General features: G+C 47.4%; 2 protein-coding genes across 3 annotated transcripts in view; both read left to right on the top strand.

Annotated features, from left to right (window-relative positions):
• The window catches only part of bves (blood vessel epicardial substance), a 6,017-nt gene extending 1,709 nt beyond the window's left edge, over positions 1-4,308 (top strand). Inside the window, exons 3-8 of the mRNA XM_057045619.1 lie at positions 100-224; positions 732-919; positions 1,121-1,229; positions 1,319-1,486; positions 2,251-2,389; positions 3,111-4,308. Coding sequence (XP_056901599.1) covers positions 100-224; positions 732-919; positions 1,121-1,229; positions 1,319-1,486; positions 2,251-2,389; positions 3,111-3,241 — 860 coding nt within the window. The 3' untranslated portion in view covers positions 3,242-4,308. The remainder of the gene's footprint in view (positions 1-99; positions 225-731; positions 920-1,120; positions 1,230-1,318; positions 1,487-2,250; positions 2,390-3,110) is intronic.
• A 6,378-nt stretch (positions 4,309-10,686) lies between these two features.
• hace1 (HECT domain and ankyrin repeat containing E3 ubiquitin protein ligase 1) lies at positions 10,687-20,619 on the top strand. Of its 2 annotated transcripts, none has more exons than XM_057046478.1 (24): positions 10,687-10,970; positions 11,439-11,493; positions 11,853-11,942; positions 12,088-12,192; positions 12,393-12,468; positions 12,542-12,673; positions 12,820-12,902; positions 12,972-13,068; positions 13,142-13,243; positions 13,312-13,418; positions 13,713-13,863; positions 13,947-14,263; positions 15,192-15,260; positions 15,344-15,431; positions 16,119-16,230; positions 17,177-17,274; positions 17,348-17,435; positions 17,530-17,679; positions 17,933-18,129; positions 18,438-18,569; positions 19,278-19,376; positions 19,443-19,513; positions 19,582-19,695; positions 20,122-20,619. In XM_057046478.1, the coding sequence occupies exons 1-24, from the start codon at positions 10,880-10,882 to the stop codon at positions 20,222-20,224; spliced, it is 2,727 nt and encodes a 908-aa protein (XP_056902458.1). In that variant the 5' UTR covers positions 10,687-10,879; the 3' UTR covers positions 20,225-20,619. The 2 variants fall into 2 exon arrangements, with proteins under 2 accessions (XP_056902458.1, XP_056902457.1); XM_057046477.1 differs by having other exon boundaries at positions 13,947-14,287.
• The last annotated feature ends 1,504 nt before the right edge of the window (positions 20,620-22,123 follow it).

Below are 22,123 nucleotides of genomic sequence, written 5' to 3'. Positions count from 1 at the left end.
GACGCAAAGTGTCCCCAAACAGGAAGTTAGCATCGTCTTGTTATTTCTCTGCTAGCCTGACGTCCCAGTGTCTACAAACTGCCCTGTGTTGTGCAACAGGATGTGGATTCTTCATCGTCTGGACGACTCTGTACCGATGTAACCTGGATGTGATGGTCTGGAACGTCGTCTTTCTCCTGGTGAATTTCCTGCACCTGTTCTTCCTGCTGTACAAACGTCGACCGGTGAGTTCCTACAACACTCTGCCCTCCTTCCACTTTAAATCCAGGCCATCCCAGTCATCCATCACACTGGAATAATGGGCTCCAGTCCCCAGAGTTCACCTCTTTCAGCTCAGGCTCAGGGTTGACGTCTTCAATGGTGTCACGGAGACGAGGCAGTTTAATGGTAATGAGATGGAAGTCCGCTGGGATCGTTGGTGTTGATAGAATCAGACCACAGATTCTGGAGGCGCGTCATGACTTTCAGCTCAGACCTGTGGGCCTCCTGACCTGTCCGCCCCGTCCACCTGTGCTTCGGTTGTGAGGCTGCACCATCTCATCTCAGGACCTCTGTCAGGGGTCGTATCGGCTCAACAGTTGAGGGTTCCATCCTTCAGTTTCGCTGTCAGAGACTCTCACATCTGCTGTAACTAACCGACTGGGGATTCTTGCTCCTGTTGGAGTTTGTCATCATGGAGAAACACTGATACTGCAGCTTCCCATCAGCTGATTCTGCTCCTCCGTTCTCAGATCAAGATTGACAGGGAGCTGCGGTCGCTTTACAAGCGAATGTTTGAGCCCCTCCACGTGAGGGAGGCCCTGTTTAAGAGGCTCACGGGGCAGTTCTGCACCATCGAGATGCTGAAGAAAGGCCAGGTCTATGCTGCCGAGGACAAGACGTCTGTGGACGAACACCTCAGCATCCTCCTCAAAGGAAAGTACGTGTTTGGTGTTTGACTCGTCCCTTTAACTCTCAAATGTTTGAGACCCGTTTCACCAACAGAAATTTGAGATCAAAGTTTGAGAGTCCAGCTGAGTTAGAAGGTTGCTGGTGGACATTAAAGTCCCCCTTTGGGGAAATGAAATTGTAATCTTTTGTTCTGAGAATGAATGTGAGTCTTTCTGCTTCTCTGTGCCAGGATGAGGGTCTCATACCGGGGCCACTTCCTCCACAACATCTACACCAACTCATTCATTGACTCTCCAGAGTTCAGGTCCACTGAGATGCACAGAGGAGAAAAGTTCCAGGTAGCTCTCCCTGGATGTTCGGTCTGAACACACGAATGACCCGTTTGTCACGCGTGGATCCTTCTGACCTTCCTTCATCTGCTCGGCAGGTGACCATCACAGCAGAGGAGAACTGCAAATACCTATGCTGGTCCCGAGAGAGGCTCACGTACTTCCTGGAATCAGACACCTTCCTCAATGAGGTGTTCAGGTACCTCATTGGCAAAGATATCACCAACAAGCTCTACTCCCTCAATGACCCCTCCCTCAGCGACAAGGTGGGTGGGTCAGGACACAAAGCTACCTTTGAGCTGGTGATGATGATAATGATGATGATGATGGTGATGATGATGATGATGGTGGTGAAGGTGGTGTTGATGATGAAGAAGAAGAAGATGATGATGATGGTGATGGTGATGATGGTGGTGAAGATGGTGTTGATGATGAAGAAGAAGAAGATGATGATGATGTCGATGGTGATGATGATGATGAAGAAGAAGATGATGATAGTAATGATGATGATGATGATGATAATGATAATGGTGATGATGAAGATGATGATGAAGAAGAAGATGATGGTGATGTGATGATGATAGTAATGTTGATGGTGATGTGATGATGATAGTAATGATGATGGTGATGGTGATGATGATAGTAATGATGATGATGGTGATGGTGGTGATGGTGATGATGATAGTAATGATGATGGTGATGGTGGTGATGGTGATGATGAAGATGATGCTGAAGAAGACAATGATAGTAATGATGATGATGACTGATGATGATGGTAGTGATGATGATGGTGATAATGATGATGGTGATGATGAAGATGATGATGAAGAAGAAGATGATGGTGATGATGATAGTAATGATGATGGTGATGGTGATGATGAAGATGATGCTGAAGAAGAAGACAATGATGGTAGTGATGATGATGACAATGATGATGATGGTGATAATGATAATGGTGATGATGAAGATGATGCTGAAGAAGAAGACGATGATGATAGTAATGATGATGATGATGATGTATATGTCTCAGGCAGTGAAGAAGATGGACCGACAGCCCAGCCTGTGCTCTCAGCTGTCTATGACGCAGATGAGGAACAGCCTGGCCAGCACCAGCGACACCGAAGATGTTCTCCACCAGATCCTGCGTGGATCTACTCAATCATCACTGCGTAGGTCACATCAATACCACTGTTACAGCAGAGGGAACTGTTCTCCTGCACCAAACAGCCAACGGTTGACTCAGCACTACCACATCTCTGAGGTCAGGTGCTCCCCTCACTTGTCTCCTGGCTGATCCACCTGCACTCAGGTCTGATGGTTGAGACACGAAGGGTTTTTAGCTCTGTAAGGTCTCAGGATCAGCTCCAACGCTCATGGCAGATGTCTGAGCTAAATGTAACAATCTCAACATCCAAAGGAGATCATTTGATCAGTTTGTTCCTTTAACACGGAGGAGCCTCAGTGAGCCTGCCAGCCTCTCCTCATGCTGGTCACCAGCATGGTCACACCCTGGAGAGGCCTCTGTCCCATTGTTCAACCAGCTTCTGTTGCACGTTAGTGAGTAACATCTATTACCATCATTAGACCCAACCTCAAAATAAACCTACCAAACAGACAGGCTCTTATTTCTTTGAGAAGGTTCTCTGGTGGTTCTTCCAGAACCCCCTCCAGATAGTTAAAATCAGGAGCTGCTGTACTGGTGGTGATGAACACACACACAGCCAGAGCTGCTTTCATTCTCTGGACAGAAGCAGGAAGCCCAGCAGCAAGAGTTTTGCTGGACTGAGGCACCACTACCCAGAGTCCAATCTTCATTCATTCAGGCTTTGGATTATCAGGAAAGAGAAGATGGCGTCAACTGCTTAACTTGATTCATTTGATGTTTTTCAGAGAAATCACCGGGTCCCAGAGCTTCCTCAAACATGAAACCCATCCAGGAAGACATGGAGGATGATGTTTTTGTGGAATCTTCTCCCTCCAAGTCCCGTCCTAAGCCTAGCGTTTCTTCTGAGGAGGTGTAACTAGCAAGTGTGTATTTGTGTGTGCATGCACAGCCTTCCACACACAACAGGCAGAAAATGAGCAGTGATCCCTCCCTTCAAAGGGATCCCTCACTTTTTCAAAAATATTTAATGTTGCAACTAAAAGTGCAGTAATTCACTCTTTCCAACAAGGGAATATCAGATATTTGAGTGGAATTCTTCACCTGCACACAAAAGACTTGTGGAGTTTCTGTGGATTCATTGTGGTTTGAACAAATAACATACAAAGTTGAGCTTGTGTGAGTCCTGTTTTCACTGTTATTCCATATTTTCATCACTCAGTTCAAACCTTTACCCATCATGGCCCCCACATGAACCGGAGCTGTCCACGTCTGTCTCACGTGGTCCTGCAGAGGTGTTTGATGTCTCTTCAGGATTCTTGTCTGTTTGGGCCATTTACTTTGGCTCTTTGATGGGCAGATTTACAGATAAGAACTGACCAGCACCTTCTTTCAATCCAGCTAGTTCACAGCAAAACCTGAAAGGACAAAAGCCTAAATGTGTCCCAGCATCAGCTGACATCAGGGAAACGAGACGTTTCACCTTAACTGCGTGCATATGAGGGGGAACGTCCCCGAGGGTAATAATGATGTGACTAACCATGACTTGAATCCATCATCATAACATGATTACCTCAGATCAAAGGGGATTCCTCAAGGATCTGGCACTGGCGGCAGTTGCTCATTTACATGAGACGATAGTAAACAAAGAAATGTTCTTTAAAAGGAGGACACATTTTAGCTAGCGACACTTTTATGATTGTGGCAGTTCCTGACGCACGGCTCCATCCAGGTGGATCATCCTCACCTTCTCATTCTGAGTTCATGGTGTCCTGAACCAGCTTCTGACACCCTCGTTGACCCAGCTCAAACAACTGAAGCTCACTTTCTCTCTGTTCTTATCCTACCTTTATCACCTTAATAGAAAGAGTTGTCCTCTCACAACAATCCCAACCAATATCTTAGTGAGTATTTAGTCAGTCATATTTATTTTCCAACCCATTGTGTCCTTTACTTTGTGTGTCTAATAAACATATTTGGAGTGAATATGTGCAGTTGTTACAGTTACATCTATATTTGCTCTATTTCTTCCACTTGCCATTTCCATCGTCCTGATTTCCTTTTCCACAAAATTCCTAAAGACGTTTAATAGACAGCCCAGAGTTTGGCTGTTCTTCCAGCCACTCCAGCCTTGCTCTGCCCCCACATGAAGGCTCATTCCTGGAACTTTACATTTCATTTACATAAAAACTAATATACATTTACTGGGAAGATGGTTTTACTCCTATCAAGGCAAACCCATATTTTAGGGCAGCACTTCCGTCAGAGTTTGTTTTTTTCCAAGTGTACACAAAAAATCTACATCTCTATAAGCGAAGAGCTGCGAGTTCCTCCTACCTTGGCTTCACCTACAGTACATGCAGCTGGGACAGGCTCCAGCACCCTCTGTCCCAGAAAGACAAAGGCTTGGCCGGCCTGGACTCTGGGATTCTTCATGATGGTGGAGGTTCAGTGGAAAGGCTGAACCCCTTTTGACTGGCAGCTATTTTGAGCCACACAACATTACCATTACCTGAATATTGGGAGCTCAGTCTCATCGTGGAATTGCTAATGAAGTCAACAAACTGTAACCCAACTATGGTTAACTCGCTTGACCATTTCTATTGTTCATTTAAACTGAAACAAGGAAACACAATGAGTGTGTTTTATTGAGTGGAACACAATTTCTACATTTAGCCGAACAGTAACTATCGTGTGGTTGGTTGGTTGGTTCAATCACTACCTCCACCAAGGAGGTAATGTGACCGCTGGTGTCTGTGTGTGAACAAAATAACTCAAAAAGATTTAAAACAGATTTAATTTTCAGTAAATTTTGATAATGGACCAAGGATGAGATATTCATATTTTGGTGATGTTCTGGTCTCCAGAGGGACTTTGACCTTTGATTTGATCTTCCAAGGATGATAAGCCAAGAATCTTCACCCTAGTGGGGATTGGGCATTATTTAAATATCAGCTAGAGGGTCCACAAAAAGCACCAGAAGGAGCCCAGAAAACTGCACCTTTTCCTCCTCTCGGTTCATTTCTCAATTTCAGCAGTTGAGGGTATTTCCCAGGAGTCAGTTTTGTAAGTGCCTGAAGGGCTTTTTGTGTTTTGTCTCTTTTATTTAGCATTTCTGTTTCTTTTCTTAGGAGGCGTAGGATCTTCTTTAGAATCAGTGGGCAAAGGCGCAGGTTTTGTTTTCCTGCTGAACAGGTTAATGATCCATTCACCTTTCTTTTTCTTTGGTGGTTCGGGGAGATGATCTTCAGTGCCAGAACATTGGCATTCATTTGACTTTGTGTCATCCTTTCTTTTTCTTTTCCCCGAAGTACCTGTCAAAGGTTCCTCCACATCCCGACCTTCATGTTTGGCTGCATGCTTCAAATGTTTTCTTTTCTTTTTTCTTTTTCTCCCAGGTGTAGGGTCTTCCTGTTGGCCCAGCCTCTCACTATTCCCTTTGACCACACGTTTATCTGAACCACTATCAGGATGTCGTCTCTTCATACACCTGGGAGTGTTATCAGACCTTTTCCTCTTTTTGGATTTTCCTTTTTTCCCCCCCTTTGGTCTTTTCTTTAGATGATCAGTGCGATGGTTCTTAGAACCATGTTTATGTCGAGATGGACTTTTTTTTCTCTTTTCTGACCTTTTCTTGGAAAAACCAGGTAAAATGTCCCTCAAAGGATCTGTACAATGTTGTGGAGTTTGAGATAAAACCTTAGTTCTCACTCTCCTCCTTTTCACGGGAACGGAGGTCGGATCGTGTCCACAGTCCTCATAACTGGCTTGATGTTGACAGTCACTGAGCTTTCTTTTCTTTAACCTTTTTGTTAAAGGTGTCGGCCGACATTCAGGATCTGAGTCCTCAGCCGTAGCACTAAAATGACTGACTGGGCTGTTTTCAGTGGTGGCATCACTGATTTCACTACTGTCCTCTGCACAATTTCCCCCCGAAAACATAAAAGCATTATGATATTCCTCTCCGTCCTGGTCAAATCCAGAAGTAAAATAGTTGGTCGATCCATGAGGATTGAAAGAAATATTTAAAAGGTCCTCCTCATGAAGGTCAATTACTACTGATTGATTATTGTCATTGCTGCTCCGTTCATTAAGAATGTTCAGACCTACAGTCAAGGCACCACGTCGTCGCCGTGGGAACAACTCAAAATCAGCAACAATAAGAAAGTCCTCAACTTGTGGGTCATCACCTCTGGAATTATCTAGTAGCCCCAAGTGTAGACCTGTTAGACCAGACAGTGCATTGCAATTTCAAAATCACACTCAAAGTATTGAAAAGAGACACACACATGCGCACGCGCACACAAACGTACAAAAAAAGAAATATTAACTTACTACATCTACCACGGTGCATGCCGTCTCCCACTACCTGCATTTCCATTGAGTTATAGTTCAAAACTAACAGCTACAGTCGTTAAATATTACTGAACCAGCTTTAAGCCAAGCCACTTGCTTTAATCTTGCTTTAATCAATCAAGCAATCAATCTTTATTTATATAGCATCTCTTACAATCAAAATTGTTTCTAGGCGCTTTCCAGAATCCCAGGGCCTGACCCCCAAACAAGCAACAGTGGCACGGAAAAACTCCCCTTTAACAGGAAGAAACCTTGAGCAGGACCGGGCTCGTGCAGGGGGACCCTCCTGCTGATGGGGGGGCTGGGTAGAGATCGAGCTTTGATCTGCTTTTGTCTAAGCAGACAGTGGTGCTTTAATCAGTGCTGACACTAATGATCAATAATAGCAGGTAGCTACATCTGGAGATGAGCTGAGACACATCAACAGTCATGTCTCCTTTCATCCTCAACTACTATTAATCACCACCACCATCATCATCATCACATCATCATCATCATCATCATCACCATTTTAGCACATTTTATTTAAGAGACAGGACAGGTGTGTTTAGTGTTTAGAATTAAAGAGGAGCGATTCGGTGTTACGGAGGTCAAAAGAAAGACTGTTCCAGAGCCAAGGATGTGTAGTGGCAGTAGAGATGAGACAAGTGCTGACTTGCTAGTGGGGATAGTTGGGACAGTTTAACCTAAGCAGGACTGGTAAAGTTCATACGGGCTGTTGTATAACAGGTTGTACTTGGACCCAACCGCAACACCACAACAGCAGAGGTCCACTTGGTAGTGAATTTATATTGAACCAGTTCTCAGCAGGGTAAAGGGCAGGCAGCCGATAGATATAGTAGACAGCTGACGACCCGAGGGTGGCCAAGGACCGAAGGGAAGTACTGTGATGGCTGCAGATGAGGAGCAGGTGGGAGCAGCAGGAAAGGTGACTGGTTATTGAGCAGGTGTGACTGGGAGGGAATGGAAACCTCCATGGCAGCAGGTAGGCATGTGGGGCACACTGTGACCTGTGCGTTAAATGAGTATGTTTGAGGCCCCGCCCACACACAAAAAAAGAAAAGTTATGAATGTGACTAGTTCTATCAATCCTGCAGGAGGAGGACTCTATTTTATGACTGTATGTAAAAGTTTTCAAGAGGGATTGTGAAAATATGAATTCCGATGTGGGATTAAGATGAAGCTATAAAAAGGGGAGGTTTTTCATTTTAAGAGGATTTTATTTCTAAACCTTATTATGTATATATAATAAAACAGCCACCTGGACTTCTCTGAAGCATTAAACTCATCCTTATCAGCAGATTGCATGTTCTGTTTATTTCTAATTGTTAAACATTGGTTTGAAATAAGTTTATTGGAAAAAAGGAGATTATCTTCTGTTGTTATTTCAGCATTTAATAGACAGCCCAGAGTTTGGCTGTTCTTCCAGCCACTCCAGCCTTGCTCTGCCCCCACATGAAGGCTCATTCCTGGAACTTTACATTTCGCTGAGGCCATTAAAAACTAATATACATTTACTGGGAAGAGGGTTTTAGTCCCATCAAGGCAAACCCATATTTTAGGGCAGCACTTCCGTCAGAGTTTGGTTTTTTCCAAGTGTACAGAAAAAATCTACATCTCTATAAGCGAAGAGCTGCGAGTTCCTCCTACCTTGGCTTCACCTACAGTACATGCAGCTGGGACAGGCTCCAGCACCCTCTGTCCCAGAAAGACAAAGGCTTGGCCGGCCTGGACTCTGGGATTCTTCATGATGGGGGAGGTTCAGTGGAAAGGCTAAACCCCTTTTGACTGGCAGCTATTTTGAGCCACACAACATTACCATTACCTGAATATTGGGAGCTCAGTCTCATTCCCGACAGAATCTTCTCACAAGCATGTGAGGGTTCTGAGCGACAGACAGGTCTGGTAATTCCATCTGGAGTACAATATGTCGCTTCCTCTGTGTGTGTTACCTCCAGCTCTTTATCCACAAGCTGGACCGGCCGCACGTTCATGCACGATCATGTGTATCAGCCCCTCCGTCCTATTCTCAGAGCTCTTGTCCCCCCGATAAAAGGCTACAGCCACTAGCCTATCTAGTTCTGAAGTGAAATAGTGGAGGGAGAAGCGCTGGTCTGAAGACAACCAGGACAACCTGCAGTGTACCTGCCAGGCCTTAGGGGGCGGTAACGGGTCAGACACTGGAGAGGAAAAATGGATTGATAGTCTAAGCTTAGTTTTTGGAGGTGGTTTGCAGTGGAGTGTGAAATCTGAGGTCATGTTCTCAACTGGAACAAGGGGCCTTCTCCCTTCATGTCAGGGAACATCTCCAGCTCCTAGTGGAGGAGGTAAAGTACCTTTGGGCAGCAGTAGTGCTTCCTCTCACATAGATTGTGAAACCTCCAGCTGTGGCTTATAGAGGATATAATGGCCCACATTTCCTGGGAAATTGCAGGTATGAGTAGCTTGACAGTCCCGAATAAATCAACTGTATGTAGTGAAGACTATCCTACTATCACAAAAATTGGATTAGAGCTGCCATGAAATAAAAAGCTCCCCAGCTGGAAATTGAAATGGGTTAATGGAAATTTTACAAGGTAAAGACGAATGGATGTATATAGATATCAAGATGAAGTAGTGTGAAATAAAATCACAGGATTTAAAGAGAATAAGGTAGTACCTTCATGAAATGGCAGCTGTGACTGTTGTAAGAACCAGAAATAAAACATTTATCATTTAAAAGGGAATCACTTCAATAAGGCACTAATGGAATATAAAATGGCAGAAGCAGCAATCATGGAAATAATAATAAGAGAATTTCAGAGATTATTCTATGAGAGCAAAGGAAGAGAAACAAAACTGACAGATAGATGGGGAAGGGTTTGGAGAATGAGTTGGATCAGGGGAACATGTGAGCTCTCAGTGCTAACTAAAGGAAACAGGGAAAAGGCTGAATTACGGCATCAGTAAATGCTTTGTAAAAATCAGCAGATCAGATGGTCCCTCAAAAGAAGCAAGAAGGATTAGAAGGTAAATTACGATGATAATATCATCTGCTCACTGTGAAAAAATACACTTTAGGGGATGTAGCTGACCTTTAACTCCTGCTGACCTTATTGTTTAACTTTAGGGAGATGGAACTTGTAATGGCAGTGCTAAAAAGATAGTTTCCCCCAATCAAGGTGGGCTTTGTTAACAGGCATTGCTGCCTTCTTTGATGTCGAAAGGAGGTTTTATCAATGGACTTGGATTCAATAGGCATACGGGGAAGTTATTTAATTAAGTTTTCATCTTTTTGTTTGCCAGGACAATACAAGTTAGGATAGGATCAGAAGAGCCTTAATAATAGTAGTAGGCCAACACAGTTAAATATATCAGACATTTTCTCAACTATAGTTTGAAATGCTTATTTATAATAATAATAATAATAATAATAATAATAATAATATAATAATAATAATAATAATTATTATTATTTATGCTTAATTATAATGCTTATAACATGTATATATTATATTATGTATATATTATATATATATGCTTATAATATATGCTGTATATATGCTTATAACGTTCTAATCTTATCTGTATTTATTTATTCTGTTTCTATACTTTGCATAGGTTGCTACTATAATTCAATTTTCCCACGGGGATGAATAAAGTACATCTTAATCTTAATCTTAAATAAAGGAAAGTCTCTATTTGCCCTTGATGAAACTTTGTGTGTAAATCCCAGTTATACCATGAAGAAAATGCCGTCATCAATTCAAGTGCAGAGGTGGCTGACTAACTGGGGATTCAATCTATTTGTTGGGGGAAATCAACTCAATCCTTTTTCAAAATAGTGGGAGTTTGGAACAGTCATACATGTATTATTGGAGTTGCACAGTTTATACTGAGCACTGCGAACAATTATTTATTATTAAAAATAATTTGCTTAAGTGTATTAACACAATGATCATGCACTTCAATGTCTCCTTAAGAAAATTCAAAAGGTGTGGCATGTTGACTACAACCCCCAGAATGCACAGCGCCATCACAACAGGAAGTAGTTGGGTGAGCCAGGGCTGAGAGTGCAGGAGGAAAATATGAGTCCATAAATCCGTGTGTGTCAGGAAGAGGGTCCTTTTGTCAGCGCCCATGGACCAGGAACAACCAGGACCGCCCAGGCGTGACTAAAGCTGACTGACGCGGCTACATTCCAGCGTTTGATCGCGTACCTATGATGGAACGAGCGATGGAGCAGCTCAACGTGCAGCTCAGCCGCCTGACCCGCTCCCTCCGCCGGGCCAGGACCATAGAACTCCCGGAAGGTGACGCCGCCGCCGCGGGGCAAACAGTTCCTGTGTCTTTCAGCCAGAAAGACACCTTTAACCCGCTCCACTTTGATTTCCCGGAGCTTTTATTCCACTAACACGTTAGAAGAACATTTAGGGATTAAAACAAGGCGACTTGAATGATTTTTGGGTGGTTTCTAACGGATGGTTTGATTAATTTCATCACAGATTCTCCGACTTCAGTCTGTTAGATGCAATTTGATTGTTATCAACACTTTCAGAAAAGGTGTCTCAACCTTTAAGTTCAACATTTAAAAAGGACATGTCAAAATATGAAACACTGCTCCTCGAATTGTTCATTTGTAAGAGTGCATTAAAATGAATACTTTTATAGCCTTTTCGGAACAGTCAATAGCTTTTCTCAGTTTATGGAGCACATCTAGTTTCTTTTAAGACTTTTGTTGCGAGTCTGTTCATCTGATTTCTCTTTGTTTTCGTCCACAGACAATGAGACAGCCGTGTACACCCTGATGCCCATGGTGATGGCTGACCAGCACAGGTAAGTCACACTCAGGTGGCACCTGCTCGAATCAGGGCTCATCTGACACCTGTAGATTTGCTCCTGCTTACGGGCCAGCCAGATGTTCCTGTGAGGACCCCAGAAGAAGAACCACATTGTTCCAATTCTGTGGGTCTTTTGCTGGTACTTGTAATGATGCCTGCATGTTTCTAATATATCGCTAAAATACTTCTGATTAGTAACAGGAGAATTGGTCTAAACCAGTTTATGACATAAAGAAGTTGCATATTTAGTAAGATTTTTTATGTAACACCTGTTCTGACACTACTCTTCTGCTGTGGTTAGTGAAGGTTTCTACCATCTTCTCTTTCTTGGGTCCATCTGCTTCATTCTTTGAGGTCGGTGTCGGAGCTGTTGCTCAACTCCAAGTTTGATGTGAACTATGCCTTCGGACGGGTGAAGAGAAGCCTGCTGCACATCGCTGCCAAGTAAGAGCTTCTAGGATGTGGCAGAGTGATGGTTCTGTGGTACCGAGGCTGTCCAAAGCAAGGCCCGGGACCTGTCTCAGTCCTCATCATGTAATGGCTGCAAGTTCAAGAGCAAGCTTAAAGCTGTTGTATTGTGTGTGCGCAGCTGCGGCTCGGTGGAGTGTCTGGTGCTGCTGCTGAAGAGAGGAGCCAACCCGAACTACCAGGACATTTCTGGCTGCACTCCCCTGCACCTCGCTGCCCGAAATGGGTACAAACTCTCTCTGGGTTCCTTCTGCTAGATCACTCAGGTGCAACACAACATGGAACACTACCGTGACAGTTAGCAACCGCTAACCGCTGCAATCGTTGGTGGTCTACAGACGTCTGATGTTTTTGTGTTTCCACATTAGCACCTGAGTGAATGCTGACTTTTACCTCTCTGCTCTAAATAGTCGTTTATTCTCCTAGACAGAAAAAGTGCATGGGCAGACTCCTGGAGTACAACGCTGATGTCAACATCTGTAACAACGAGGGACTGACTGCGGTAGGCTCAACACCTGTTGTAGTTACACGTCTGTGCTGCTCGCCTGTGACCAGCGCCTGACCCTCCGCCACAGATTCACTGGCTGGCTGTGAACGGGCGGACGGAGCTCCTCCATGATCTGGTCCAGCACGTGTCCAATGTGGACGTGGAGGACGCCATGGGACAGACGGCGCTGCACGTCGCCTGCCAGAACGGTCACAAAACCGTGAGCATATTCGGACGCAGATTCCTGCCTGTGTTTATGGCTCAGAGCAGCTCCGCGGTTGCTAATGCTGTTGCCACGGTGACCGCTTTGCGTTTGGCCGAGGTGCTTTTGCCAGGATTGTACAGGAGCGTTTTATGTCTCCCCAGACGGTGTTGTGTCTCCTGGACAGTGGAGCCGACATCAACCGCCCCAACGTCTCAGGAGCCACGCCTCTTTACTTCGCCTGCAGGTGACGTCTCAGGTGATCACAGCGCCGGGGGGGGGGCAGATCGTCTGACTGTTTCTGGGTGTTTTTCAGCCATGGACAGCGAGACACCGCGCAGATCCTTTTGTCCCGTGGGGCCAAATATGTGGCTGACAAGAATGGAATCACTCCTCTGGATTTGTGCGTCCAGGTGAGCATTCGGTGCAGGTGAAGCCTCCCCGTGTCGCCTTGACATTTCTCACCCTCACCATCGTGTGGTTCAGGGCGGGTACGGAGAGACCTGCGAGATCCTCATCCAGCATCACGGCAGGCTGTTCCTGACACTCATCCAGATGACGCAGAACGACGACATCAAGGAGAACATGGTAGAGACGCAGCACGTCCAGAGCTCCAGGTCCAGGCTGTGGTGCTGAGCTGGTGCCTGTTTGTGTAGCTCAGGCAGGTTCTGGAGCACGTTTCCCAGCAGAGCCACAGCCATTATCAGAGGATCCTGATGGGCCTGGCTGAGGTGGCAACGACCAATGGACACAAGCTTCTCAGGTACCTCAGTCCGTCCGTCCGTCCATCCGTCTGTCCGCTGTCTGAGTGTGTGTGTGTGTGTGTGTGAAACATTGGGTCTCCACCTCTGAGCAACCGTCAGCAGTGAGGTTTTTCTTATCTTCTTATTTCAGAAACTGTTGCTAATTTTTCCCTAAAACGGTCGTTTTAAATGTGTGTGTTTGGATTACGAGCTCTTTGTGGCGGCCGTGTGTGTTTTGCTGTGCTACGCAACAGCTTTGGTGTGTTACAGACGCAGTCCCCATGCTTAGGTTCCTCCTCCTCCTCTCTTCGCAGCCTGTCCAGCAGTTACGAGGCCCAGATGAAGAGTCTGCTGAGAATTGTTCGTATCTTCTGCCACGTCTTCCACCTCGGGCCCTCTCCCCCCAACAGCGGCAACGACATGGGCTACAACGGCAACAAGACGGCTCGCAACCAGGTCTTTAAGGTTAGCGGCAGGCGCCCGTTGTGCGTTCTTTGGTCAGGCTTTGCCAGCTGTGCTAAAGTCCTTCCTGTGTGTGCACCACGCAGCCCCTGGAGCTGCTGTGGCACTCCCTAGATGAGTGGCTGGTGCTCATCTCCACAGAGCTGGACAGGAACAAGCAGAGCCCGTCTTCTACCTCCCCGCCCTGCTCCTCCAGCAGTGAGATAGCCTCTCTGCTCCTCAAACAGAGAGAAGTGGACCAGTCCGGCTCGGCAGGGAAACTCCCCCTTTTACTGGACCCCCAGATCGTCATGGAGACGGAGGCGTACGCCGATGTGGAAGACGTGATCTCAATGACAGCCAATCGTCTCAGCGCTGTGATCCAGGCCTTCTACATGTGCTGCTCCTGTCAGATGCCACAAGGGTCTGTGCTTGTGCTCCACCAGTGGTGATTCTAACCGTGGTACTGGTAGATTAGAGCAGCAGAAGGCAGGACCACAGGATCAGAGAGAGGTTTGGGCATCCCTGGCAACACTGAAGCAGGTGCAAGATGATCTCCAAAACACTTCTCGGTATTTTAAGGAGCTCTCAGATAACTGGGATTCAGATATCTGACCTTCAGCAGCTTGTGAGGACCATCAGCTGATGCTAACCTCAAAGCTTTATCAATACCCAGACTCCTCAACCAGCAGCTCTGGCTTCCTGAGCAGCTGAACATGAAACTAGTTGATGCTCATAAAGTAGGAGAAGCCTGAAGATGGCTACAAGTGTTGTCAGGTGAGCTTAAACCCCTTCAGATGCTCCACTTCAACAATGGAGCATCTGAAGGGGCCCCAGCTGAAGGTCCTACTGTGGTCCTCACAGCCTCAGACGAGCAGCAACAGAACCGAAGCCTTTTACAAGGTGCGGCCACAGGGAGGCGCTGCTGAGCCGTAAGTGCAGGGGCCAAACTTCCACCTGCTGAACTGTGGATGTGAACGTTATGATTCACCAGAGGTGCCCAAACTCCTGAATGCACCTGTGTAGACCTCTGCAGAGCCAGCAGGTCAGAAGGGAGAGGTTTTTAGTAAACAGTTAATTTCCACTGTGTTTTTTCCTGAACGGGTCACGATCGGAGCACGCTTAGCGCAGGAAAACGGGCGATTGCTTAAACGGGAGGCCACTGGAGATGGTGGAGCGGGGTTCACAGCTCTCCTCCAGGCTGGGAGGAGCTGAGGAAGACAACAATAAAAGCTTCGGCTCCCTTTGAAAGTGTACTTTTGTAATTAAGTTTGTTGTGTATCAGCAGTCACAGAGTTGCTAGTTCACCTGCTGTCTTCTCTCTCTTCACCGTGCTGCCCATCTTCCATCAGGATGACGTCTCCCTGGTTCATCGAGTTCGTCTGCAGGCACGACGAGGTGCTCAAGTGTTTCGTAACCAGGTAGGTCGGTGACTTTTTCCTCCTGGTCGTGTCGTTCTTCTCACCTGCTCTTCTCAGTTCTCTGCTGGAACCTCTTTTTCCAGGAACCCAAAGATCATCTTCAACCACTTTCACTTCCTCCTGGAGTGTCCAGAGTTGATGTCCCGCTTCATGCATATCATTAAAGGCCAGGTAAGGACAAGTGAGGAGAACACCGAATGTGATCTGTGATCCAGGTGGAGAGCTCTTAGGACGTCCTGGAGACCGTCCACGTTCCTGGATGCTCACTGTCTCCTTGGTCTTCTCCTTTTGCTTTCAATCCCTGCCCAGCCTGTAGGGGGCTGAGCTGAGGAGGGTCCTCGGTTCAAACCCCGGCGAGGTGGGAGGTGGCCTGGTAGCAGGGGGAGGGGCTATGATACTGCCCAGGTACCCTTCAGCAAATGCTCCCATCTGCCTTCAGCCACATGAAGGTTAAGAGAAATAACTTTTGCGGATGGTTTTAACGTCAGAACCGACGTGGCAGGAACTTTTCTTTCACTTTCAAGTTCTCCTAGTGCCGCTACACAGGCGTTCTGCCGCTCTGCCGTTGTTTTAATTGCACACTCCACCCTCAGAGTTCTATTTCCCGATGTCTTCTCTCAGTGTGGACCGCCGTCTCAGGGGATGGAGCCTCTTTATCTAGCAAACTCTTGCTTCCATCAACCTCCGCAGCTTAAGGAACAAAGGCAAACAGGGATTTATGCAAATGAGCCGCTGCTTCATGGCTGCAGCACAGACGTTCAGAGTTCTGGCGCGGGATGTTTGCAGACGGAGAGAGGAAAGTTCAGAAAAGTGCTAATTAGCTGAAATGTGGGCTGAAGGCCTGTTTTTCCCCCTCAGCCCTTCAAGGATCGCTGTGAATGGTTCTACGAGCATCTGCTGGCCAGCCAGCCGGACTCTGACATGGTTCACCGTCCGGTCAATGAGAACGACATCCTGCTCATCCACAGAGGTACAAGCTGCGCTCACCTGTGCACGTGACGCCCTGCTCCTGGAGCCCCCCAGGAGGCTCACATTAACGCTTCAGGGTTCATGGGAGGCTCCCGGAGCCCCCCAGGAGGCTCACATTAACGCTTCAGGGTTCATGGGAGGCTCCCGGAGCCCCCCAGGAGGCTCACATTAACGCTTCAGGGTTCATGGGAGACGACGCAGCTAGGCTGCAAGTTCAGTTTGATGATTTTCACTCATTTAAATGCTAATATCAGCAACACAACTTGAGTAATGCTGTTTGTTTACGGCAGCAGGGGAGGAGGGACGACGTGGGGTGGGGACAGCGAGGCCGTCTGGCTGAAAGCTGAAAAGAAACAACTTGGATGTCTCTTAAGTGCAGCTTTAATGGAAGGGGCTGAATAAAACTATCCCATCCAAACTTTGGCAATTGCTACCATTGGACAAATTAACACCAGGGAACATTTTTTCAAGGACTGCCTGGAGCCTGGAGCCTGGCACGTCTCCAGGGTTGATACTGTCCCAGACCTTCACCTGTTGCCTGATGTTTGGTCTTGAGCGAAGGGACGTGCAAGGGTCAAACGGCAGTGGCAGCCGTGCACGTCCAGGCCGTCACCCTGCCTCCTGGAGTCATTGATGACAGTTTAATGAGGGATCTCTCAATAAGGGACCAGCGGTAATTCCCAACGTCTACCTCCAATTTGAATGTTAATACTCTCAAATTAGAGCTGAGAGGCTGCACTTAAAAGCCCATCTTGATTGTCCAACTGTCTAACTCGGGCGCTTTAGCTGAACTTTTAAATCTGCAGTTTGAACTTACCAAACGAGTGAAATGAGGCTCACGTGTGCTCCTCCGACACGGTGAGCATGGGTACCGCCAGGGCAGTGGTCCCTGGGTCCCTGGGATGACACCAAAGCTGTGCATAAGCAGCCCTTCCTCTTGTTAACAGAGTCCATATTCAGGAGCAGCTGTGACATGGTCTCCAAATCCACCAATGAGAAGCTCAAACAGGGCATCGCTGTCCGCTTCCATGGCGAGGAGGGAATGGTGAGTGCCTCGTGGCGGCGCGTTACGTGCTCGTCTGTGTGCTGGTCGTCACCGGCGTCTGATGTCTCTGTAGGGCCAGGGCGTCGTGCGGGAATGGTTCGATATCCTCTCCAACGAGATCATCAATCCAGACTATGCTCTCTTCACCCAGTCAGCTGATGGTTCCTCGCTCTTTTCTCTTTTTGCCACCTTAACTGTTAAGTGACAACCTAAACTCTGGTGTCAACTGAACCTGTGTTTGGGTGCCACCTGCAGGGACCACCTTCCAGCCCAACAGTAACTCCTCGGTGAACCCAGATCACCTGAATTACTTCAGGTTCGCGGGTCAGATCCTGGGTCTGGCGCTCTACCACCGACAGCTGGTCAACATCTACTTCACCCGCTCCTTCTACAAGCACATCCTGGGTAAGAGGGCGGAGAGCTGGGGATGTGTGAGCTGCAGATAACTGTGGCTCTGCTGAACTGGATCCTGCTGCTTGGAGACACCTTGATCACTTTAGCAGACAATTTCAGGTGGTGATTTACTTTAAGGGATATCTGCGTCTGACTGGTGTTGCAGTTGTAGCTGCAGGAACCAAGATAGAGCAGGTCTGGCGTGGTTATCCAAGGAAATAAGCTCTTATGTTGAGCTCTTGTGGTGTCTGCTTGGCTTTCCCAGGGATCCCTGTCAACTATCAGGATGTGTCGTCCATTGACCCAGAATATGCCAAGAACCTGCAGTGGATCTTGGACAATGACATCAGTGATCTGGGTCTGGAGCTCACCTTCTCTGTGGAGACAGATGTGTTTGGGGCTATGGAGGAAGTTCCCCTCAAACCTGGAGGCACCAGCATCCTGGTTACCCAGGACAACAAGGTGCCCCATCACACACTTAGACACATGTACCGCCCCCTGATGGCAGCACGATGGATGGATGTTTGGATGGTTGCCACTGCTAAATTATCTTCTGAAAACCACAGTAATTTAATTATAGATGTAGTACCACGGTCTTCCCGTAGGTGTCACTGCATCACTAAACAAAGATGGTTGGAAACTGCGTGTGTTTCGGGAGGGTTGTGGGTTGAAGCGGTGTTGTGAGGACAGATTTAATTGTCGGGGTAGCAAAACTTCCAGTCGGTGTTTACTTGTGTGTCTGTGTGTGTGTGTGTGTGTGTGTGTCTCAGGCTGAATACGTCCAGCTGGTGACGGAGCTGAGGATGACGCGAGCCATCCAGCCTCAGATCAATGCGTTCCTGCAGGGATTTCACACGTTCATTCCCGCCTCCCTCATCCAGCTTTTTGACGAATATGAATTGGTGAGTGTGTGTCCTCTGCCCTCCATTTGTCCCCGTCCTCTCCTGCTTCCACGTCTTTGAGAGTGGCTGCTCTCCCCCACCTCGTCTGCTTTGATGCAGAGATTGATTAGCCATGTTGGGTGAAGGAGGGACAGTGTGGCGGGGGTCACCTTGAAGCCACTCCCCCCTCTCTGTCTCCATTAGAGGGCTGTTTTATTTCTGTTTTGTGTCCTCAGTCTAACAGGGATCGATAGCAGGACGACGATTATCCCTCGCTGGATTTGTTGGACACGCCTCCATCACAATGCTCGCTAGCTAAAAGCTGCTGTTCACACGTCAGCAAACACAGCCCGACAGACGATCCAGAAATGGTTTTTCCTTTTTTGCTGACCCCATTAAAAAATGTGTCGGAGACATCAGATAGACGCTCACAGCAAAAGAGTTTTCACAGCAACCGTCGTTTTTTCCCCCAGTAAAATCGTCTCGTTTGGAAATGATTTGCGGTTTTACCCATCAAAGCTTCTATGTTGAGAAGAGTTCAGACGATGAGAAGCGTCTGGACGTGCAGATTATCCAATTTCCTGACTTGCTTTCTTATATTTACAAATGAGATTTAAATGCAAAACATTGTGATAAAACGCTAAAACATTGAGAACTTTAAAGTAGTAAGTTGGCTTTGTGTGTGTGTGTGTGTGTGTGTGGTGTGTGTGTGTGTGTGTGTGTGTGCAGGAGCTCCTCCTGTCAGGGATGCCAGAGATCGATGTAGAGGACTGGTGCAGGAACACTGAGTACACCAGTGGGTTCGGCCCTCAGGAGCCAGTGGTCCAGGTGGGCCCTCAGCCTTTGGGAGGTCATGTCATTTGGGCCTCAGCTGATCCTTCTGTCTTCCTGCAGTGGTTCTGGGAGGTGGTGAAGAGCCTGACCCAGGAGGAATGTGTTCTTCTGCTCCAGTTTGTCACGGGCAGGTGTGTGGGACGCGGCTGCAAGAGCCGAGTGTGAAGGAACCTCCTCGCCCACGTCCTTTCTCTTGTAGTTCCAGGGTTCCTCACGGTGGCTTTGCCTACCTGATGGGTGGCAGCGGGTTACAGAAGTTCACGGTTGCTGCTGTGCCATACATCGCCAACCTCCTGCCTACCTCCAGCACCTGGTAAAACCTTCACGCGCTGCTTTTAGGTCCACAGACCCGAGCCTTCCCGTTCCTGCCAGAACATTCCCAGTTGTCTCGGGATTGAACCCGCCAATCAATATTGATGCTACGTTTATTTAAAGATCCCCCAGTTGAGAAGAAGAGCAACATCCCACTTTTCTTTTTCTAATGTTGCTTTTTGCCTCCCACTTGCTAAAATAACCTCCAGGCTTCCTTCTGGATCCAGTCTGTTTATCCTGCCCAGATTTGCTTGGTTTAGTAAGGGGGGGGCTCCTGCGGGCCCCATTTGGCTGATTCAATGCACCACTAGGGGGCAGTATTTCTCTTTTGTAGTGCAGCAGCTCTTTCAGGACGCCGCCACCATGGGCTGGTCTGACCATATCTTTCTCCTCCTCCTCCTCCTCCTCCTCCTCCTCCTCTCCACAGCATCAACATGCTGAAACTCCCAGAATACCCAAGTTTGGAGGTCCTGAAGGACCGGCTGCTGGTAGCGCTGCACTGTGGGAGCTATGGCTACACCATGGCCTAAAGGTGGCGGCGCCGCAACTCCACCGATGGACTGTTTTTCTATCTGATGCTGCTTCTGCTGGAACTTAAAAGGGAAATGTCTTTTATTTTCTGTTGTTTTTATAAACGATAATCAAAGATCTTCAGGAGCAGTGCGCTACTCCCTGTGCCACATACTTTCACCAAAGCTGGTCATTTATATACAGTATTTTCATGCTTACGTTAAGTTCTGAAGTTGGCATTTTAGCTGTGTCCCTAAACACAACAGGAATCAGAAGAATTCCAAGGAACCGTCACAATTTTCCAATCTACGGACAAACTTCTGGCTGCTGTTGCTTTTCTCTGATGACATCACTCCTCTTCATGTAACTGATCAGTATTTATTAATCAGGTTCAGTTATTAAAGCGTACATGAGAGTTTCAGACCCACTCTTTCCAGCTGGAGCCTGAATGCATCACACAGCTGGACTGCAGCAGTCCTGCGGCTCGGCTCTGAATCGGCTGCACGTGTACGTGCGCGTGCGCCTGAATGGAAAAACAATCCAGGTTTGCAGCTACGGAGCAGATTTCCCTGTTTGCAGGAGGTGACGTGTGTGTGTGTTAGTATAACCTGCTCATTAATTATTCAGTACGAATTTAGATCTAACGGCAAATGCTGGTTCAGCTGCTGTGTGTGTGTGTGTGTGTGTGTGTGTGTGTGTGTGTGTGTGTGTGTGTGTGTGTGTGTTTTCACCAGCACCACTCTGATAATTGTGAATCCCAAATGTTCGTGTCCCGTCTACCTGCTGCCAGTGTGACGACCTTTCAGGGTTTCAAACCAACCACCTCTGTACGGCAGCGGGGAGCGTCGGTGCCCAAGGATGAGCTGGAGTCTTCAGCAGAGGTGCGTTTGTGCTGTGTACCTGGGCTGAGACTGTTGGTACCAAACTTCTCCTGGTTCCACCCAGGCGGTGGAGATTTCTTAATTCTGCTGAGTGGGCCAAATGAACCCGGTCTCGGTTACCACGGTAACTGCTTCCTTGATCATCAACCCTAACCCCAAGTCACGTTAGCCGGGACAACAAATGAGCGGATCAGCTTTGAGTCTCATCCAATTAGTAAAAAACGACTCCCTGGTTGGTTATGAGGACGCAGGACGTCATTTTAGGGATGATTAATGTCAAACGTCTTCATTTTATGTCATTTTCAGCAAAACACTTCATCGTTATTGTTTGACGGATCTGACAGCTTTATAGTAGAGAGCAATAGCACCTTCAAGAGGAAGAAACCTGGAGCAGGACCAGACCGGTATGGGGAGAAGAACATACTTCAGACCGGCAGCTGCTGTCGTTATACGGAGCACGCTAGACTAAAGGTGAGGGGGTCAGAGGTCAGGCACACCTGTAGAGACCCAGCTCAAGTCTAGAGAGGACAGAGACATGAGGAGAGGTTCAAAGGAACCATCCTCAACCTTCTGCAGCATGGAGGCCGGTGTCCTAGTCTAGAGTTGGCAGAAGAGCCCTGCTCTTCCTAAACGCGCCTCATCATCTCAGCTATCCTGAGCTGAGCCTGCTGAGGAGGCCCCAGGATGGAGCAGGTCCTGGGGCACCTGCAGCTCATCCCTCCAACCGTGAAGCTCAGTTCTCTCTGGCAGCTTCGTCCACCATGAAAGCAGGTTAAGGTGACCCCCCCCTCCCAGAACCCCACAGCCAGAATATGAATTCTGGTGGCTCAGTGGTTGAGGAGACCCTTTGGGCAGAGTTCAGCCACACCAGCCTCTCCTCCAACACTATGATGGGTGACGCCAGGTTTATGCTGCAGGTGAAGAAGAGGGACGTCGCTGTGGGACGGTGGACAGACGACGGTCCTGACGGGTCCTGCCGCAGGCGCATAATTCAGCGTCTCCAACCGTGACCCTGACATAGAAGAACCACAGCAGTTT

Source organism: Takifugu flavidus, chromosome 10 (genome assembly GCF_003711565.1).
Source record: "Takifugu flavidus isolate HTHZ2018 chromosome 10, ASM371156v2, whole genome shotgun sequence".
Lineage (NCBI taxonomy): Eukaryota > Metazoa > Chordata > Actinopteri > Tetraodontiformes > Tetraodontidae > Takifugu > Takifugu flavidus.
This window is presented reverse-complemented; position numbering and strand designations above follow the sequence as displayed.

What these genes read in the sequence shown, in the direction of transcription:
- hace1 (XM_057046477.1), top strand. Translation starts at nt 10,880, where the DNA reads ATGATGGAACGAGCGATGGAGCAGCTCAACGTGCAGCTCAGCCGCCTG. An exon ending in CTCAAGTGTTTCGTAACCAG is followed by an intron (nt 15,261 to 15,343) that starts GTAGGTCGGTGA and finishes CTCTTTTTCCAG; the next exon opens with GAACCCAAAGATCATCTTCA. An exon ending in CTTCTACAAGCACATCCTGG is followed by an intron (nt 17,680 to 17,932) that starts GTAAGAGGGCGG and finishes TGGCTTTCCCAG; the next exon opens with GGATCCCTGTCAACTATCAG.